This window comes from Myxine glutinosa, chromosome 9 (genome assembly GCF_964187855.1).
Source record: "Myxine glutinosa chromosome 9, kmMyxGlut1.1, whole genome shotgun sequence".
NCBI classification, from domain to species: Eukaryota; Metazoa; Chordata; class Myxini; order Myxiniformes; family Myxinidae; genus Myxine; species Myxine glutinosa.
Genome location: NC_136269.1, coordinates 86,678,309 through 86,699,214, shown reverse-complemented (window position 1 = coordinate 86,699,214; position 20,906 = coordinate 86,678,309). Strand labels below are relative to the sequence as shown.

At 47.9% G+C, this 20,906-nt stretch overlaps 1 protein-coding gene across 4 annotated transcripts in view; it reads left to right on the top strand.

The window, feature by feature from the left end:
- MVD (mevalonate diphosphate decarboxylase) overlaps window positions 1-20,906 on the top strand; it is a 304,225-nt gene that overhangs the window by 249,565 nt on the left and 33,754 nt on the right. Inside the window, exon 1 of one of the 4 annotated variants that reach the window (XM_068128870.2) lies at window positions 14,563-14,859. The exons of 2 other annotated variants lie outside the window; for them this stretch is intronic. In XM_068128870.2, coding sequence (XP_067984971.2) covers window positions 14,793-14,859 — 67 coding nt within the window. In that variant the 5' untranslated portion in view covers window positions 14,563-14,792. Of the gene's footprint in view, window positions 1-14,562; window positions 14,860-20,906 lie in introns of those variants that run through there. One more of the 4 variants, XM_078784503.1, reaches the window with a different exon arrangement.

Below are 20,906 nucleotides of genomic sequence, written 5' to 3'. Positions count from 1 at the left end.
GGAGTGGGAATGAAGGGAATCTATCTCTTTCACTGGTGCAATGGAGTATTTCAATTAATGGGAGACACAGCCTTACCCTAAAACACATAATAAGATATAACTATTGAACAGGGGTATTCTATGATTGGCTGTGGTGTGGATGCTTTATGGACTAATTATGGGACGCCCTTTGACCTTTACACAGCTCCGGAGGCAGGAGGCGCAGAATAATAACAACAATAATCCACACAATCAAAAAAAAAATACAGTCCTCATATCCGCAACAATATATATATATATATATATTGTTGCGGATATGAGGACTGTATTTTTTTGATTGTGTGCTTTATTATTATTATTATTGTTTATTCTGCGCCTCCTGCCTCCGGAGCTGTGTGAAGGTAAAAGGGCATCCCATAATTAGTCCACAAGCATACACGTCAGCCAATAATAGAATACCCCTGTTCGATAGTTATATCTTATTCTGTGTTTTAGAGTAAGGCTGTGTCTCCCATTAATTGAAGTACTCCATTGCACCAGTGAAAGAGAATAGATCCCCTTTCATTCCCATCCCCAAAATCTCCATTTCCTTTCACATCCCCTTTCGTCATTGCCAAGCCTCGATTGCCAATTACATCCCCTCCAAAACCACCATTGAACATGTGCTCGGGTCGGGGAAGAGGGGCGTGCCCGCCCGTCGTCATCAAGGGCGGAGCCAGAGGGTCGCGTGACCAACCAGGGCCGAGGTGAGCACACCGATGGGCGTGTCCTGAAGGCCGGCGGCTTGATCGCCGGAGGCGCTATAAAGGCGCGCGCGCAAGAAGCGTGGTGTGGTCGGTGGTGAGGAGTGAGTGGACCAAGAGAGAGAAAGAGTGGTTGGACCAAGAAAGAGAAAGAGTGGTTGGACCAAGAAAGAGAAAGAGTGGTTGGACCAAGAGAGAAAGAGTGGTTGGACAGGGAGACGTGCAAGAGTGTTGTTGAGTTGAGGGTTTGGACCAGACGAGTCAGACGAGTCCTGGAAAAGCAGCGGCGGCCACAGCAGCAACAACACCCAACAGCCGCTTGGGGCCTGGACGGCGGTTTTGAGCAGGGCCGCGAAAGAACGGCGGCTGCTAAACGCGCCGATCGTGCTGCACAATACAGCTCCAAGCCATCCTCTCCTTCCAGCCAATTCCTATCATCATTCCCCGTGTGAGTCGTCTTTGTTTGTTCTGTCCTGGGTAGGTAATTAAGTCTGTAGAAGCTAGTATTATCCCTGTGTCTCTAAAAGCTTCTGTATATTATTTTCTTATCTTTCCTTCTCCTTGGTTATTTTGAGCCTGTAAATAGTAAATAAATTTAGTAGTATTTTCAACCCTTTTCTCGTCTTCTTATTCCTTTTCTTCACATCCGTCGTCTTTGTCTTTTCCCTGATTGAATAGCTGTGGCGCGATACGACCAACGTCTGGGTGGAATCGGGTGAGTCGGGGAACAACTGTTCGGTCGCGGAGCCTTCGCTCGGCAAACAACATCCTTAACCGCGTACCGTAACAATATATATTGTTACGGAACCGGAGTACGGCACTCCCCTTAGCAAGGGGGGGTTAATCCCCTTGTCTTGTTAAGCTGGCCGTTTCCGTTCCTGGAACTATCCCACTCCTTTGTGGGGTGGGATTGGCAAAGGTGATTGGTCAAGGGATTCCCGGACACCTCCGCCAATCCCTCCACAAAGCAGGTGGATGGCCCCGCTCGAATCCCGGACAAGATGGTAATTGCCGAGCGGTTTAGCAATCCGAGGTTCGAGCCGTTAGCAATAGACTAACCCGATTCATGAGCGGTTCTGCCGAAATCGTGCAGCAGATATTCAATAGGGAGAAAAGACTAAAGCGATCGGGGGAGAATGAAACCAAAGGTAAGAAGGAACAGGTATTTATTAATTATTTACACAAAACCAAAGAAAGAGAAACGAAAGTAATTTTCAGAAGAGAAAGCAGATACACAGGGCAAGTCTTAAACAGTTAATTATGGAACCCCAGACAACACAAAGGACAGACCACGGACTTACATGACAAAGGGAAATTGCAATGGTCGGAAATGGATGGAAGAAGGACACGGTCCAAGGAGCCGGCAGGCAGGAAGGTCCGGGGCCGGTGGCACGACGTCGAGGTCCCGCTCGAACGTCCACGCTCCGGTTCAGCGGCGAAAAGCGGCTGGCAGCTTCGCGTCTCGTTCACGTGGGGGGGGGGGGGGGGGGGATGATGCAATCACTCGTCTGGTTCAGTAGCTGGGCACTTCCCTCCTGCATACCTCTCCGTGCTTCGATGCTGCGGTCATCTGCCCTCTTACTCCTCTCTCGAAGCAGTCCCTCGCAGTTCCTTTTATTACTCCTGGCCGTATCAAGCCGCGGGCTGCGAGGGCACGCCTACCGGGTCGCTCACCGCGGTGCTGGTTGGCTGGTTCGGGCTGGCTGACTCCACCTTTGATGATGAGTTGATGCCACGCCCGTGATCCGGCGGCTCCTCCCCCTTTTTCCTGTTCTTGGCCTCGTGCGCAATGGAGTTTTGGCTGCTGCCAACGACGTACCACAATGTGGAGAGTGGGAGCAAATGGATCGAATGGGGCCTATCTTATTTGATTAATGCAATGTAGAGTCAAACTATTGGAAACACAGCCTTACCTGAAACACATAATAATGAAATAACTATGAAGAGGGCCTATAGTTCGCTACGTGTTGCGATGTGGACTAACGAGGGGACAGCCTTTGATCTTGACAATGAATGGAGGTATTTACACAAATAATTATTTACAAAGGGGTATATTTACAACACTTTACACAGTGCAGGGTTCTCAAAACCCCAACACAGCACCCTGCCTCACACCTAGCTCAGCTTCACGCTGTTGAAACCAAAGCTTTCAGAATCATTGGAATCTCCTGCGATGAAGCTAACTCCAAGGGCCTTAGTTTCACTCACTCACCGCAGGCAGGTTGGGGGTCTTTCTGTCTTCTACTGACTCCTCTCTGGCCTTGCTCCCCCAGCTCTCTCTGTGCTCTGTCCCCCCCAATATTCCGACAGGTCGCACAAGATCTGCCAGCAACCCTCTTATGGTTAAACTGCCAAAATCTCGGCTCTCTGCTCACCTTCACTCTTTCATTCCCCTTTTCTCCCGCCTCTGGAACAAACTCCCCCACTCTCTTCAATCCCCCTCCTCCCTCCAGGTCTTTAAAACAGCTGTTCACCACCATCACTTATCTTCCCCCATCCAAAACCTTGATCTTTTCTACCCCTGCTAATTCACCCCAGATACACTTTTTTTGAAATTCCAACTTCTTTCCTGGAAGTCCTTGCAGTGTCCATATGTTTTACACCTCTCCCACCTCCCTCCAAGCCCTCTCCCTCCCACAGTTCTCTCGATGTCCCTGCTCTCAAATGTTGTGTTTGTGTCCTTCCCCCTCTCTCTCCATCTTGTCTACCGCTCCCCTTATTTTGTGTTTTATGTGTCGGTTTGACTTTTTGTGTGATTAATGTTAGCTCTTTCACAAGCCTCGTTCTTGTGTACAAAAAAAATAAAAAAATCTCACGACGGACTTTTCACACTAACTCAAGTTCAGAGTTGAGGGATCATTATGCTGTACATTGTTGGATTGCATACTTCATTAGACATTTGAACCAGCCCTTGAACTGATTTTGTTTCCATTTGTTACGTGTTCCTCCCCGACCTCCTGGTCTCGGTATACCTCCGAACCCCGGCAGGAATCACGGCAGTAAAATAATATATTACTCCGTGTCAAAATCAAGATCGAAACCACACCAATGGGTATCAACCAAAAGAATGTATTAAAAATCACACGGGAATAATACAATACCATACCATAAATACAATACAATACAAGCAATATCTTAAGATGGTAACTTAACCCCAAACTCACGGCCCTCCCAGGAAACGGAACCGAGCCCTCCTCAATGTCTCTATAACCCTCCAAGGCGAAGTTGATGCGCTCCGGCGATCGTTGGAACAATGTCCAATCAAGAGCAACCGAGGCGTAGACGGTCGAAGTGACACAGAAGTCACGTGGTCCAACACCCAGCAAACTCGCGGTCGAAAGGCAACTCCCAAAGATGCGATCCAGGCGTGCACCTGCACCGTTCAATCAGCGAACCGCAGTGCAATCTTTAGACGCCGCTTTATTGTACAGCTGTCCCCGGCAAACCACCGGAGGATAAGCCCAGCCGATGCGACCAAAACCTTTTCCGATGAAGGTAGCGCGCGGGGCGAAATGGCGGACGGCCCTCACTCGAGCCAGAGCTTCTAGGCAAGGATTCTCCGGAATCTCAATGCTGATGCCCGTCTACGCAGGCTCCACGATACTCCGGCGATATCACCTATCGCTCGAACTTCCTTTCAAGGACTCAAAGTCCACTCGCAACATTCGCGCTCAACCACGCTCCGTACAGAGCTTCAAGGCAAGTCTTTCACTGTCCTCTGCCTTCTTCTTCTTCCACGCCTTTTTTCTTCCGGGTCACGATCCGATTTCCTGTCTCATTTTTACCATGAGCGCTTTTAACCTTTTAACCACAATAACCATTTCCCTTAAACAACAATACCCATAATAATTAGAACCCACAATAATAATAATAACAGCAATAATAATAATAAGTGCCGAATCCGTAACACATTTTAGAATGATTGTTATAGTGTTACCCCGGATTGTTGCCTGGAATAGACTGTATTAGCTTATGAAGTTAAAGCTTAACTCACTGCATTATAACTGTGTATATCGCCGATACAAATGACTTCTGTTCAAAGCTGTACATCGGCATTCAGCCCTAAATTGTCAATTTAAGGTAAGAAAATACACTCTTTTATCAAATGCATTTGTGGGAAATTCTTTTTTCTTATTTATTTCCATAATTTGGCGAAGATAAAGCTAGGTACAGTTTCGTTCACGAGTGACAGTTTTACGTATTGTTTACATTCAAACTCGTACGCCAATGCATGTACATTCGGGTTATCCGAGCAATTTTTGCCCTCTTTGGTAATGGCGGACATGCCCTCATGTGCGCACACGATCGTAACGTTAGCGGTATAGGAACTGCTCACTCTTGTTTATTTGTAGAACTCTGTGACCTGGACTAAAGTATCCCTACCCCCACAACGTAACACAATCATATATTGGTTCACGAGTTATCAAGTGACCACTATATTCGTCATGTGTGTGCGTCTGCGTGTGTGTGTGTGTGTGTGTGTGTGTGTGTGTGTGTGTGTGTGTCTGTCTGTCTGTCTGTCTGTCTGTCCGCAGCATAACTACCCGATGATATCATCCGATCTTGATGAAACTTGGGTGGGAGGTTCATATCATGATCTAGTTGTGTCCTGCCCAGATTGGGCGTATTGCGCCCATTGTGGGCGGAGCCACGCCCGAAAAAGATGTCTTTTTAGGGGGTAATCGATTTCAAGCTATATCTTCTCTGAGGGGTTTGGTGGAATCCGACAGGGGTTTCGATATTTGGTTAGGCCAATGTCATGTGTCCAGCCCCACGGAGCTCAATGTTTCATTTTTTATTTTTTTTTCATTTTTATTTTTTCATTTTTTTTTTCATCTCATTTTTCACCGAATTTTCGGTGTTGTGTAGCTAACTAACCTCATAACTGATTATACATTTTTTTCTATCTCATTTCAAGGTCAGTAACCTTCGTTTTGACATTTCCGGGCCTGTTTCGGTTATAGTCCGTCCTTTGTCATTGAATACCGCTTGCTCGTGAACCATCGTCGTCTCCTGACTTGTATAAATATATTGTTGCGGTTTTGGAATAAAGGTTAATTTCCCCTCTTAGTTAGTTACACCACAACATGTAGCCTCGCTTAAGTTCAGTTATTTCTTCGTAAATGTAAGCGTAGTCCTTTCCTGTGTTAGTTTTGCGTTGAGTAGGCCAGTGAAAATTAGGTGTCCTTATGGCGCTTTGGTTTGGTATTGGCGCTGAAATACCACGCGGCAGGCCTGAACAAGTCGACCGAGGCCGAAGGAAGGCGGGGCAGGAGGAGTAGGAGCCATCGGTAAGCACGAACCGCCAATCAGGGCTCGAGGGGAGAGGCTTACCACTGCGGCAAGAGGCGGGGTTTGGAACATTCGAGTCGGGCTAGGGCGGGGCCATATAACCCTGCCCCGAGCCCCCCAGATGAGTTGAGGTCCAAAGCAGATGAGTCAGATGAGCTCAGGATTGCCTCGTATCAGCATTGCCTCGTATTGAGTCGTATCGCCCATGAACTGAATCACCTCGTTGTATACGAACTTTGCCCTGCTCCCCGCGCTCCTCGCAGTATTAATCGCGCGCTGTAAAGAGTGAACTCCCGCGCTCCGGGCCACAGACACGCGATTTCCCTCCTGCCTGCCTTCCCCGGGATATGTGCCGTGACCGCCAGAGGGCCACACTGGGTGAGCTGTTCCTGGAGCGACCGAAGCAGGCGCGTTTGGCACGCGAACATCCTTCCTCCATCTCCCCATGTGTGTAAGTGGGCCCATTGTCTGGGTATAAGTATAAGATTGACTAAGTTCTGCCCTGTGTCCCTTTCCTTCTACCAATCCTTGTAAATAGTGTAAATAAACCCTGTTCTTTCTTCTGATTCGACCGTCCTGTCTTTTTCCATCATTGACTTCGCATGGTACGATGTACGAATAAGAATCGCTCTCATCGGGTTCTAATAGAAAAGTAATAGCACGAGTCACGTGATACGCATTCCGCTCGGGCATACTCAATTAAGCGTGGTTCGTGCGAGGCTCGATCCCCGCTTCCGCTGCGGCGTGGGTACCAAAGGTACGTGTGAATTTGTCCCGAAACCCTTTTCCCCATTTGCCCGGAAGTGGCGACTCGGTCTCACGGTTTCGAAGACCCAAGGAGAAAAAGGGGTTTAATCTCACCTTTGTAATGGGAACGGACTTTGAAGATCCACAACAATATTGTTGCGGATATGGGATTTGCATCCATCCATATCCGCTTGTAAATATTCCCCTATTTCCTCAATACTTCCCAACTATCCCCAATCCCCCATTCCCTAGTCCCATTTTCTGTAAACAACACTCTGTAGACCCGACCTCCCCCTATTTCCCCCATTAAATGTCGCACCCAGGTCCACCGCATCTCACGTAGACAACTATAGGACATCTTGCTAGTTATTCTTAGTCTATGTCAGTTAAGGACTCGTTTCCATTAATTCTGACTCTTCGTTGCACCAGAATGTGATTGTATGGCACCGTTAGGAAGTTTAGGACCTCCCAATACCTCCCCGCAGCTCTTCCTCACGGTTCAGCAACAACAACAACAACAACAACAACAACAACAACAGCAGCGGCGGGCGCGGGGAGTGCGCGTCCTCACTCCGGCTTGGGGGTAGGGGGTGTTGGGAGGGCACGAGGCCTTCCCCACGAGCCGCCATCAAACATGTGTTCGACGGGGTTACCAACTAGGGGCTCCCCGTCAGCTCCTCGTCAAGGGCGGAGCCCGGTAACCCCCGCACCCAATGGGAGCGGCGGACCGGTCCCATCTGGGGCGGAGCCAACCAGCCGAGGGCGTGTGACTCCCCGCTGAGCATGCGCAGGAAGAGGGAGGTGACGTCAGATGCGCGCTGAGCTTGGGAAAAGAAAGACGCCACCTCCGAGCGCTGTGAGGCCTCCCTGCATCTTTTGGACCGTGCTTGATCCTGTCCCCGAGCCAAGGTGCACCTTGTGCTATCAACCTACCTGTCCTTCCCTGCCATCAATCCCTGTGTAAGTCAGCCTTGCTCCGTTTGTCTGTGGTCTGTCTGGGATAGATAAGATTGTATCTAAGTGCCTATCTCTTCTGTGTCTTTTACCTCACTCTACCTTGTAATCTACCCCTTTTCTCCACCACTAATTATATCCTCCTCCGGAGGTCTTGAGAACTGTACCCCTTGCGTCGTTTCATTTATCCCAGTCGTTGTGTCCTTTCCATCATTGATTTAGCGTAGCGCGATTTGGCCAACGTTCGAGGTGAATCGGGTGAGTTGGGGAAGAATCGGGGGAACTGTTAGGTCGCGGTGGACCATCCGCTCGGCCCATCATAACATCTAAACCGCGATCCGTAACAATTGGTGTCGAGGAGTGAGATACGAGGCCCGAAGCGCGCTTAACGCGCTCAAAATTACAAGCAATTGGAAATTGTTTTGTTTTACAAAAAAAAAAAACCCGAATTTTGAAAGTCGCGCTATGGCAGATCAAGACGGCTGGGTTCCGGTAGAGGAGAGTGAGGCAGGGTCGATCCAGGACCAAATTGAGGGACAAGAGGAGAGCGAAGCAGTGAGGGCGGCAGGTTCGCAAAATGGCCGTCCTCGCGCACGAGGCTTCAGGCGCGCAAAATGGCGTCCTCGCGCACGTGGGTGTAGCGGCACCAAATTTTGCCGCGTCCGTGACCGTAGCAGCGGCCGCAGCACCAATGAACTGGGGCCTATTCATGCAGCAGATGCAGGCCTTCATGGTCAAGGCGGATGAGGAGAGGGAAGAGAACAGGGGGATGAGAAACCAAATTTTAAGAATGGGGAACCGGATGGATGCTCAGAGTGAGCAATTGGGGGTAATGAGGGATGAAGCGAGGGGTACCGGTGAGGGATTAGACAAGAAATTAGAGGGGTTAGACAATGGGATAGAAGGGGTGAAACATGGGTTAATGGGGGTAGAAAACAGAATGGCCGCTCAAGAGAATCAAATGGAAGGGATGAAAAAGGGGTTAGAGGGGTTAGAAAACAGTATGGAAGGCAAATTGAGGGACATGAGGGACCAAGCGGAAAGGGAAGTTTAAAAAATGGGGCAGCAGATAGAGGGGGTCAGAATGGGGGTAGAAACTAAATTGGATGCTCACAGGGAGGAAATGGAGCAGATGAGGGTGGCATCTGGGCAGGAGATGCAAGTGATGGGAGAAGAGATCAGAAGAGGTGTGAGTGAGGAGGTCGGAGGAGTGCGCGAGGAGGTGAGGCACTGTAAGGAGCGCATGGAGAAGGAGGTGAGAAAGGGGACTGTAAAATTGCAAGGTGGTATAGAGGAGTTGACGCTGGGAGTAGAACAACTGACAGTGGGACAAAAGGAGTTGGGGGACCAGGTAAAGAAGAACACAGCGGTAATAGAGGGTTTAAAATCGACACAGAAGGAGATGAAAAAGGATGTAGGGGTAATTAAAAAAGAGTGTCAGACGGTACATGAGGACCTGACGAGGAAAATGAACAAGGTGGTAGAGGTGATGGAGGTTAAAGAGCGGGAGGTGCGGGAGCACATAGAAAAAAATAAGGTGGAGTTAGAGGAAGAATTTAAGGGGGTGCACGAGGAGATGAAGGAGATGAAGCAGAAATTAGAAGAAGTGGAAGAAGGGGTGAGCGAAATTAAGAAGCGACGGAGAGAGGATAAGAAAGAGATAAAGGAGGAAGTAAAAGAATTGGTCCAAAGTCTGTGTTCGGATCGTGATGATGTGCTCATTAACCGGATGAGGGATTCGCAGGTGATGGAGGAGAAGCGAAGAGAAAGAGGACCCGGTGTAAGTGGTGACCAATATGGTCGTGCGTATGATGCGCCAGGTGATTTAATAAGCTTGGGGGTCGAGATGGACCCGGATGTTCGTGAGAGGCCAAGAGTGAGGTGTATGGCTGGTCCGGAGGGTATGGAACGAGGGTGCGAGCGAGAGGGTCCGGTGATGGGAGAGGTGCGAGGTGTGAGTGAGCAAGGTTGTGGTGGTATGGAATGGGTAGCGGGTTGCGGAAGTGTGACCCATGCATCGACACCAACAGGGGTAGTTTTTAGAGGGACAGGGGAGGCACGGGAGCCCCTTGGGGGTAATGTACTGTGGGGGCCCGGCCGGTTCGGCCCCGCGCTGACCCCGCAAGGGTCGACGCACGGGGTCCGGCAGGCGCGCAACGACTCACATACGAGGTGGTCCCACAAGGTCCCACTCGCGCCGTATGACGGTGGGTAAGGGTGGCATCCCTGCCACCCTTCCCATGAATGGGGCAAATGCGCTATAGTTTATGGGGTGTATGGCAGTGGAAACTAGCCCGGGTGGGTTAGGATATTGTGTGTAGGGATCTAGCGAAGATGACATTAGGTAACGTTAAGGTTAGTTAGTGACAAGGATACCTGTAGAGGGGACGCAGGTAGATTAGAGTGGATGATAATGACGAGGGAGCGCAATAGTTTAAAGGGGTGACTGGGAAGCGCAAGTTTCAGAGGGGAGTAGTTAGATGAGATGATGCCGTGTGTTTGAGGATTGAACAGGTGTGATTGAACAGGTGTGATTGCACAGGTGTGCAACTGAACAGGTGTGTGGAGCAGTGTATGAGTAGTGAGTGTTGTGGATCAGCGCGAATGCGCTTGGGGGAGAGAAGGGTGCAGGCGGCACCAAGTATGAGAGCACAGGTGTGCAAGTACAGGTGTGTGGAATACATGGAGTATTGGAATGAGTGGTGTGGAGAGAGTTGGAGTAAGTGGTACGGAGTGGTGTGCATGGTGCGAAGGTGTGGATGGGGGAAGAGTGGACCCCTTTCACGAGTACCCGGGGCGGGTAGTGTAAGTGTTAGGTAGAGGGTATAGGTAAATTTTGGTTGGATATTGGCATTTGTGGTGCGGTTGTAGAATGGTATTGTGGATGGGTGCATTGGTGTGGTGAAATTGGCTGGTCGTGTGGCCTGTTAGTATGAGTGTGAATGGTTGGGCACTCCGCCACTGTTAGATGTCGGCCAGGTGAGGCCGCAGGTGGGCTCTGGGAGCCGTTAGTGTCAGTGGGTGCCTGAGGATCCCGGGTGTGGATCGGGCAGCCCGTGCCAGAGAGGGCACTGAGGGGGTGAGAGTGCGAGAGGGCCTTCCCCAGTTAGTTAGGTTAGGGTGAGGAGCAGGTGAGCTCGGTAGGCAACAACAGTGGTGGAGGTGTGCAGGTGGGCGGACCAGCTGGGAGCGTCACACGACCCAGCCAGCGAAATTGTGCGGGGGCACCGAGTGATGAATCGGGGGAGTGAGACCCCAACTTGAGAAGCACCACAGTTTGGTCAATGGGAGTTGGTTTTTAGAACCCATAGTGTAAGTTGGCCAATGGATTGGCAGGGAAAGACCCCGGGTAATGTAAAGTTGTTAAAGTCATTTAGGAAATAGTTAGGATTGATGAACCTGTCACACCATACGCAGCCACTTACCTGAGGTGGTGATGATGACTCCACACCTGTGTTCCTTTGTTCTGTGTTGCAGTAAGGGAGAATTGCTGTGTGGATTTGTGAGACGCATCACGACGTGGATGAGACATTGGGGTAATTCCATCTCTCCCTCCTTAGGAGGGACTGATGATGAATTGGTGATGGCAAATTTTGATGAGAGTTGGAAATGGCAAATTTGATTGGTTAGGAGGGAGAGAAGACGAATTTGGTTTATGGGAGGAACGGGGAAGACAGTAGGGACGTTTGTTGATGTGTAAAGTAGATGTTTATGGGTAGTGTTGTGTTTTGTGGATACAGTAAGGGGTAAGGGAGGGGCAATGTAGGTTACCTGGTGGGGGGGGGGGGGGCGTACGGTAGGAACGTACCTGTCTCACCTGGTTCCCATGTGCCCCCAGTGTGCATTACCTTGAATTGCGTGCACTTTTGCGCCCTTACCACCTTACTCACTTGTCTTCTTTTGTCTCCCACCTCCGAGGATCTGGCTTTGGGGCAGAGAGAGAGGAGAGAGAGGTGCTGGCTCCGCAGTTGTGGGCCTGTACTTCCGCTGCTTGCTGCCTGGATCGATACACCATATGGACCGCAATTTTTGTGGCCGCCCACCATGGACCGCAGTTCTTTTGCGGGCAAGCACCACCCGGTGATGGACCTCTGGGTCAACGTGGCACCTATGCCATACAGGTGAACCACTTTTAGTTGGCCCCCCTGACGGCCACAATTTAGAAATGGACGCGGTTGGCGCCTTTCTTTATTTCTAAAGAAGCCAGAAGGCAAAGTGCACTCCAAGAAGGCAAGACCAGCGGCAGAACATCGGCCGGCTGCGACACCACCGGTGACCATGGACACTTGATTGTGCCTTTTTTTTTATTGAACACTTTATTGGTGCACCGGATGGTGCTGACTGTACATAATGGGGTGGTGCTTTTGGTGCTTGGATGGGGTGCTCTGCACATTATTAAAGGCCGTAGGGCCACAGGGCACTCGTGGGTTGGTGTATCGATGCTGGCATGCGTGCTCTCTCTATGCATAACATCTGCATGTGTTCCTCAAAGAACAGGTCCTGGATCGTCGTGTAAATATCAGTGTAGTCTTGTGTAAATGATGCTCCCTACCGGCTGTATGTTTAGTTTGAGGATGCTTTCCGCGATTCGGTTATCCTGTGGGTGTGTTTCTGTTAGGAGAAGGGTGCAACGTCGCAGGGGGACATATTTACTCATTTGTGAACATCTGTAAAACTGTCGCACTCAGGGTTGAGTTAATAGTAGAGGGAACTACATCTGAGTGCCACACTAAAGTAGGTAAAAATTTATCGGGTCGGGACGCCCCGAGGTAGAGAAGGGTGCAATGTTGCGGATATGGGATTTGCATCCATCCATATCCGCTTGTAAATATTCCCCTATTTCCTCAATACTTCCCAACTATCCCCAATCCCCCATTCCCTAGTCCCATTTTCTGTAAACAACACTCTGTAGACCCGACCTCCCCCTATTTCCCCCATTAAATGTCGCACCCAGGTCCACCGCATCTCACGTAGACAACTATAGGACATCTTGCTAGTTATTCTTAGTCTATGTCAGTTAAGGACTCGTTTCCATTAATTCTGACTCTTCGTTGCACCAGAATGTGATTGTATGGCACCGTTAGGAAGTTTAGGACCTCCCAATACCTCCCCGCAGCTCTTCCTCATGGTTCAGCAACAACAACAACAACAACAACAGCAGCGGCGGGCGCGGGGAGTGCGCGTCCTCACTCCGGCTTGGGGGTAGGGGGTGTTGGGAGGCACGAGGCCTTCCCCACGAGCCGCCATCAAACATGTGCTCGACGGGGTTACCAACTAGGGGCTCCCCGTCAGCTCCTCGTCAAGGGCGGAGCCCGGTAACCCCCGCACCCAATGGGAGCGGCGGACCGGTCCCATCTGGGGCGGAGCCAACCAGCCGAGGGCGTGTGACTCCCCGCTGAGCATGCGCAGGAAGAGGGAGGTGACGTCGGATGCGCGCTGAGCTTGGGAAAAGAAAGACGCCACCTCCGAGCGCTGTGAGGCCTCCCTGCATCTTTTGGACCGTGCTTGATCCTGTCCCCGAGCCAAGGTGCACCTTGTGCTATCAACCTACCTGTCCTTCCCTGCCATCAATCCCTGTGTAAGTCAGCCTTGTTCCGTTTGTCTGTGGTCTGTCTGGGATAGATAAGATTGTATCTAAGTGCCTATCCCTTCTGTGTCTTTTACCTCACTCTACCTTGTAATCTACCCCTTTTCTCCACCACTAATTATATCCTCCTCCGGAGGTCTTGAGAACTGTACCCCTTGCGTCGTTTCATTTATCCCAGTCGTTGTGTCCTTTCCATCATTGATTTAGCGTAGCGCGATTTGGCCAACGTTCGAGGTGAATCGGGTGAGTTGGGGAAGAATCGGGGGAACTGTTAGGTTGCGGTGGACCATCCGCTCGGCCCATCATAACATCTAAACCACGATCCGTAACAATATATTTGTTACTCCCCTGGCCACCAGCAGGCACTCAAGTTGATTTGGGTCCTTATCTACTAAAATGTTCAGTGTGGGTCAAAGTATGATTTTTCCGCAAGGTTTCTTGTTTTTAACTCGAGTGCAGGGTTTTGATCTTAACCGCAACACCATGCGCTTAAATTTGAACCAATCCAGACAAGTGTGACTTGCACAAAAAATATCTTGGTACAGCCCCAAATCCAGACTGAAGCAGTTAAACATTTGTCTGGACGTGTGGGTACATATTCCTTTTTTGTTGGTGCCTTCCAGGGGTCAAATTGAATGGAGGAAAAAGGAGTGGTGGGGATGTTACATTTACTTGCGAAAGCCAGCTATTCAAATAAAAAAGAGGATTATATATAAAGTCCAGGCTCATGGAGAAGCTTCTCGAATATAAATCCTCGGGGGTGGGGTGCATGTCTTTATATTTTTGAAGAATCAGGATGGAAAGTTGAGTAAAAATGAAAGTATGAAATGCACGTTTCAATATCATGTGTATATATAACAGGGGTATGCTTCTGAACATTTAATTGGTTGTAGGTTATATCGTTTTTGAATCAGACTACGGCGGCCATATTGACTAACATAATGAAGCACCTCTCTTAATCGCTTGCTTCGTATATAGAACAACTGACTTGGAAAGCAATCGCAAGCTGCTTGCTCATGGAACACATCCCAGACCACAACAAACCTAAGGAGTATTGGTTAGCTCGGCTGTCGTTTCCTCCCTGCCTGTATCATCATTGTCCAGTAAATATTCTGCTTTGTGTATGCGATAAGTTGACGAGACAAATACAAAAAAACACATTGAAACGCGAAATAACCGCTAATTTTAATATAATACACCTGCAAACGTATACTAATAAAATAATTCCAAACGCTTTGAAATTATAAAGAGTAAGAGTACATAGATCCACGTAGATCTGAGAACCCGAGCACGGTGAACGACTACACGAAGAAATTATGAATTCACTAATTTTTAACGTGAATGAATAAGGAATGAATTTAAGCGAATCCGAAGGATGGTTCGACATCGCGTGATGTGAGGTGGTTTGAGGTGATGAAGGATCTATACACTGAAGAAAATCGGCATCCGTGCGGTTTTTTTTTTCCTGGTCACTCTGTGGAACATCTGCAATGGCGGAAATCTCGTCCGTCCGAATTACCTGCACAGCTCCGGTCAATATCGCGATAATCAAATATTGTAAGTACTGTACATTGTATTGTAATGTATTCGTTTCCTTTTTTTTTTCACTTCGTGTTGATTTCGTACTGTGATTGAACGGAGGTTTATTACACGAGCACGGTTTATATGGCTTTTTTTTTTTTTTTTTTTTTTTTTTTTTTTTTTTTTAACCTCAGATCGAGCAGAGTTATCAATGTAAATGTCTCATGTCCTCACAAGGTTCGTTTAACTTTAACCCATAAAGCACGTCCAGCCACAGGTCGGGCACATGAGTTTAAGCTGACGTCAAACCAAATAACGAATCATTACGTTTCTTACAATATACAATACCCTGGGTAACGTATGAAAGCTCGCTTCTAATTGGTGGAGAAAAACCGATGACAAAAAATAATTTCTGTGCTACTAACCAGTAAATCCAGCATTTTATGAGTTGACTATAAGTATAACGCCACTCAGTAGAACGCATACTCCCGCCGTGGGTCAAGTTGGAATAGTACGATTTCACACAAGTTTGAGGGAGTAGTTCAGTGACAACACAAGACAAGACAACACAAGATAGACACTGCACAGACATATATTTAGAATATATAGAAGATAATGTTAAAAAAAACAAGGCAATTTCACTTAGGGCAAAGGGGGGGGGGGGGGGGCATTAGGCTCCACTACATTGTAAATGCATTATATTTTATTCAAGATACACCAGCCATGTTCTCAAGTGACGCAAGAACCAATCAGAATGAGTTTTTCTTGTACAGGAAGTTATTATAAAATGCATTTACAATGTAGTGGAGCCTAATGCCCCCTGGAGCCTAATGCCCCCTGGAGCTTAATGCCCCCCCCCCCCCCTTTGCCCGACATTTTCGGATTCAGCGTTCAATTCTATACAAGTGAGTGTATTTTGAGGCATGTGTGACTTCAAATAAAATTGTAAGCCAGGAAAAACGTTCGTTTCATTCCTTAGGGATACAACATGTAAAACTGGCCCAAACGTGAAAACAAAACTCGCTCATTTTAAGTCGTACAAGCTAATGCGACCACTCATTCTTCTGGGAAGAATCCCTTGCACATGCTGGTCAAACTTATAAGTCACCTAAGTCTTTGTAAGTTCATCAAATACTGACACCGCGATTGACATTCGCTGAGGTAAATGTTGATATCTCTTCTGACTTAAAAAAAAACAAAAAACTTTTAAAGCATTATACGTATCAAACGATACATTTTATGAAACGGGAAACCTAATACACACTTTGGTGGTTTTAAAATGACAGAATATATTTTTATTAGAAAAAAAAAAATGAACATTGAAGACGACGCTGCTAAAAAAAAATACACCGCTTTAACGCATAACCACGAGTTTAAACTACATTTACAACAAATATGAAAACTATTTTCATATCATAATGTTAAATATACAGTATATAGAAGATAATGTCAAAAAAAAAATGAGCCCTATCTTCCAATGGTAAAAAATTCCTGGATCCGGAATAATATCCTGAGCTTCACCAAAAACTAATCAATTCTTCCTTATCCCAAGGGCAAACATCCCACCAACTTTCATTCAAATCCATTCAGAACTTTTCCAGATATCTTGTTCACAAACACACACATACACAAAAACACACACACACACACACACACACACACACACACACACACACACACACACGGACGGACACGATCGAATGCATTACTCCCTGGTGGGAGTAATTATTGTTTTCAGAATTTGAATCGAAAGGATTAACCATCTTACTTAAAATGAGTGTTGACATGATGTAGAGTTTGCAACTTGATTGAATTGATATGTAAAAGTTTATTTCAGACGTTACTTTGATTATATTATTCTACTCCACAAGGAAACTTGGATACCACATGGAGGCAATCTGGCCCATCGTGCCTGAGTGTTACGTGCTCCTCCCCGACCCCCTGGTCACGATGTACCTCCGAGCCCCGAGAGGAGTCACGGCAGAAAAATGTGTTATTCTGTATGTCAAAGATCAATGGAGAAGCCACCCCAATTGTTACTCACAAACAAATATTGTATTAAGATCACACAAGAATAACAGTACAACAATAATAGTATTCAATAGTACAATCCATGTCCTATGATGGTACCATCAGTTTTGGTAATATAGAACTCACTGTGCTCCAAGTGAGTGAAACCCGAACATCCCCAATGTCTCTTATTCCCGGCTTCAAGCCCAAAGGTGATTCGCTCCAGCGATCGACAGAACGATGTCCGATCAGACCAGAATCCCGTTCGGATGGCAAATACAGTCACACAGCCACAGCTGTACAAAGGCGCCCTCAAGGTGACTAGGATATCCAAAGGCGCCCCACAGGCGACTGAGAGATCACACCCTCGGGTATGGACGAATTAACCTTCAAAAAGCCACGTCTCACACACATCCCAGATCAACGTCTGGATGCGGTGAAAATGGTCGAGAAGAGACGAAACCGCGAGCGAAGCACAAGTCCTGCGTGAGTCAAAATGGCCGACGGCCCGGTCTCGTGGCACAACAGCACGGCGATGATTCTCTCCTGAATCGATCGCAAAACCTGACACGCAGGTTGATCGGTCACAGCGATGACAACTCGGTCACAGGAATCCCTTTCCCGGAAACCCGAAAGTTCGCTAGTGACTCTTACTCGCCAACGTTCACTACAGAACTCGGCGCGACTCGGCTTTCTTGTCCGACTCATTCGCTCCGCCATTTTTCTCCTCATCATCCGGTTTCCTGTTTCTTTTAACATTAACTTTTTTACCTTTTGAAAACACCTCATGGACAATAAACCTTTTGAAAGCAATAATAGCATATGGAATCAGAAGTATTTACAGTGGATGCAAACCACCACAATGGAAGTGACGAATCCGTAACACTGAGCCATATCCACAACCCATGCACCCTGGTCCGAGTGCAAGCAGTGTTGTCATGGACCAGGCTCGAAGGACCAGCATCGCTGCCACCCTGTGGCAAAATACCCGAGCCCAATTTCAATTGCAGTTACTAGCAGTGTACCTGCCCTGCGGGGATCTTGGTCCAAGCGTGCAACATGTTCTTCTGACATATGTTACGGATTCGGCCCTAATGATTGTTGTTATGATTATTGTTGTTGGTTCGAAGTATTCTGGTGATTGTGGTTGAAGGGAAAGGGTTATTATAGTTAAAAGATTTAAAAGCGCTCCTGGTAAAATGTGGCCGGAAATCCAGATCGTGACCGGAAGAGGTGGAGCGAAGAAGAGAGGGGCAGTAGGAGATCGTGAAACAGACGTTGTCGTTGAAGCTCCGGACCGAGCATTCGAGGTACAGTGCGAGTGAACTTTGCGTCCTTGAAGGGAAGTTCGGGCGATAAGAAATATCACTGGAGTGCGTGGAGCCTGTGTCGTCGGGTATTCTCATTGAGGTTCCGGAGGATCCGGGCCTCAAAGCCCGGGTTGGTGTGAAAGCCGTCCGCCATCTTCGCCACACGAGCAACCTGCAGTGAACAGGTTTGACGACCTTGACGACCCCGATCGCGGGAGCGCACAGAGACATTGGGACTTCGCCTTGGAGGGGTGCAGAGACATTGGGGAGGTGCCGTGAGTTTGGGGTTAAGGGGCTTGATAAGGATATCGTAAGATTTGAAAGTAGGGGTGATTGCCCCCAGTGTGGTATGGCTCTTTGTGTGTGATTTATAATATATTATTGTTTGTTTATAACCTGGTGTGGTTGCATTATTGATTTGACTGTTTCATTTGCTGGTTCCATTGAGGGTTTCATTATTTGCTGGATTTCAACCAAGGATAACACATCTTTCTGCTGGGGACCCTCTCGGGGTTCGGAGGTCTACCGAGACCAGAGGTAAGGGGGGGATTCCGTAACACATAATCCCTTTATTTGGCTGGTGTATAGACAACAGACCGCCACGATCGCTCTCAAAAAAAACAAAAAAAACCAGGGTTATGTACATGTGAAGCAAAATGCGTGCCTACTGCTTATGTGCATGTAGAATACATCGACACTTCCAATTGCACTGGGATGTAGTCTGACAAAAATTGTGGGTGGTGTCAGGCCAGATGTCCAACCAATGGGAATAGCATGGACATGCATACATACAAACACTTGCTTATATATATATATATATATATATATATATATATATATATATATATATATATATATATATATATATATATATATATATATATATATATATATATATATATATATATATTGTTACTGATCGCGGATTAAGATGTTATTTACCGAGCGGTGGTATTGCCGCGACCGTTACAGGATCCCTGACTCACCCGATTCACCCAGAACTTTGGCCGGATCGCACCGCAGCTGCTCAATGAGGGGAAAAGACAAAAACGACGAATGCAAAGAGGAAAAGGAATAAAACGAGAAGACGGACAGAAGAGTAATTGGATTTATTGTACACACACAAGCAAAAAGGAGCAGTCACTTTTATTTACAAGCACATAAGACGCAGGTGACACAGGGAAAATACTAGCTTACCTACAGTCTTAATTAACCCAGGACAGAACAAACAAAAGACACTGACTCACGCGGGGAATTGCAGGAATGGCAGGAGGTGGATGGCTGGAGGTGAACGCTTGGTGGAGCCAACGCGGAGCTTGGCGGAGCTTTGGTGGAGCCAACGCGGAGCTTGGTGGAGCCTTGGTGGAGGTGAACGCTTGGTGGAGCTCTGGTGTGACGGGTTCTCTCTCCTTCCCTCACAAGCTTCAGGACTCTTTCTTGACGACCAACTCTTTGTGACCAACTCTTTACGGACCCTCTACTGACAACCGACTCCACTGACTGACTCTTCACCACTCTCCACTTGACGACCGACTCTCAACCAACTCAAAGTGCATCTCCCCTGGGAACACCCCCGCCGTGGGTTATATAGGCCCCGCCCCTTAACCTTTTCGAACCTCCCCCAAACGTTCTCTCCCCGCCCTCTCAAGCCAAACCCCTTGTTCATGGTTGGTCGAGTGGGGCTGGATCACTCCTCCCCTCTCTGACTAGGTGGGGACCCACCTTGCTTCCCCAACCCTGCCTCGTGGTCAATGGCGGATGAAGGGAAAACCGCCCAACATGCAGTTGGCAATGGGAATTGCAATTGACGGAAAGGGGGGAATGGAAGTGTTGGGAGTGGGAATGAAGGGAATCTATCTCTTTCACTGGTGCAATGGAGTACTTCAATTAATGGGAGACACAGCCTTACCCTAAAACACAGAATAAGAGATAACTATCAACAGGGGTATTCTATTATTTGGCTGATGTGTATGCTTGTGGACTAATTATGGGATGCCCTTTCACCTTTACACAGCTCCGGAGGTAGGGGGGCGCAGAATAAACAATAATAATAATAATACACAATCAAAAAATATACAATCCTCATCTCCGCAACACTGCACTCCTCTTAGGCACGTCCCGGGCCTACAACTTTTACTTTTAGTGTGACACGTAGGTGTAGTTCCCTCTACTTTTAACCTGACCCTGAGTGCGACAGTTTTAAAACATAAATAAATGTGTCCCGCTGCTCCATTGCACCCTGCCTAACAGACTTACGCCCACAGTTAACCGAATTGCGGAATGGTCTTCAAACTACACACTGACGGTGGGAAGCATTATTTACAATGACGCTATTTTTATTTACAAAACTAACCCAGGACCTGTGATTGTTCTTTCTGGGGGGGAGACAGGCTGCTCTGCATCGACGCACCATGAACGCACCCAAAAACGCACCAATACAAGCACCAAGCACCAATCGGTGCAGTCATCACTGTTCAAGTGTTCAACAATAAAAAAATAACCAAACAACCCCTAACCCTGCAGGTGATCTCTTGCTCTTCGGCTCCCTCTGCTGGTTATTATTATTTTCCTGGTGTTGTCATCTTCCCTTGCTGGCGGCCTATTTGCAATAAAAGAATGCACCTAACGTGTCCGTTTTTATTTTATTTATGGCCCACAGGGGCCGACTACGTGTGGTTCACCTGTGGGGCATCGGTGCCCTGTGGCCAAGGTCCGCCAGCAAGATTTCGGGCCCTCATGGCCGGTTCCAGCAGAGGGGCCATG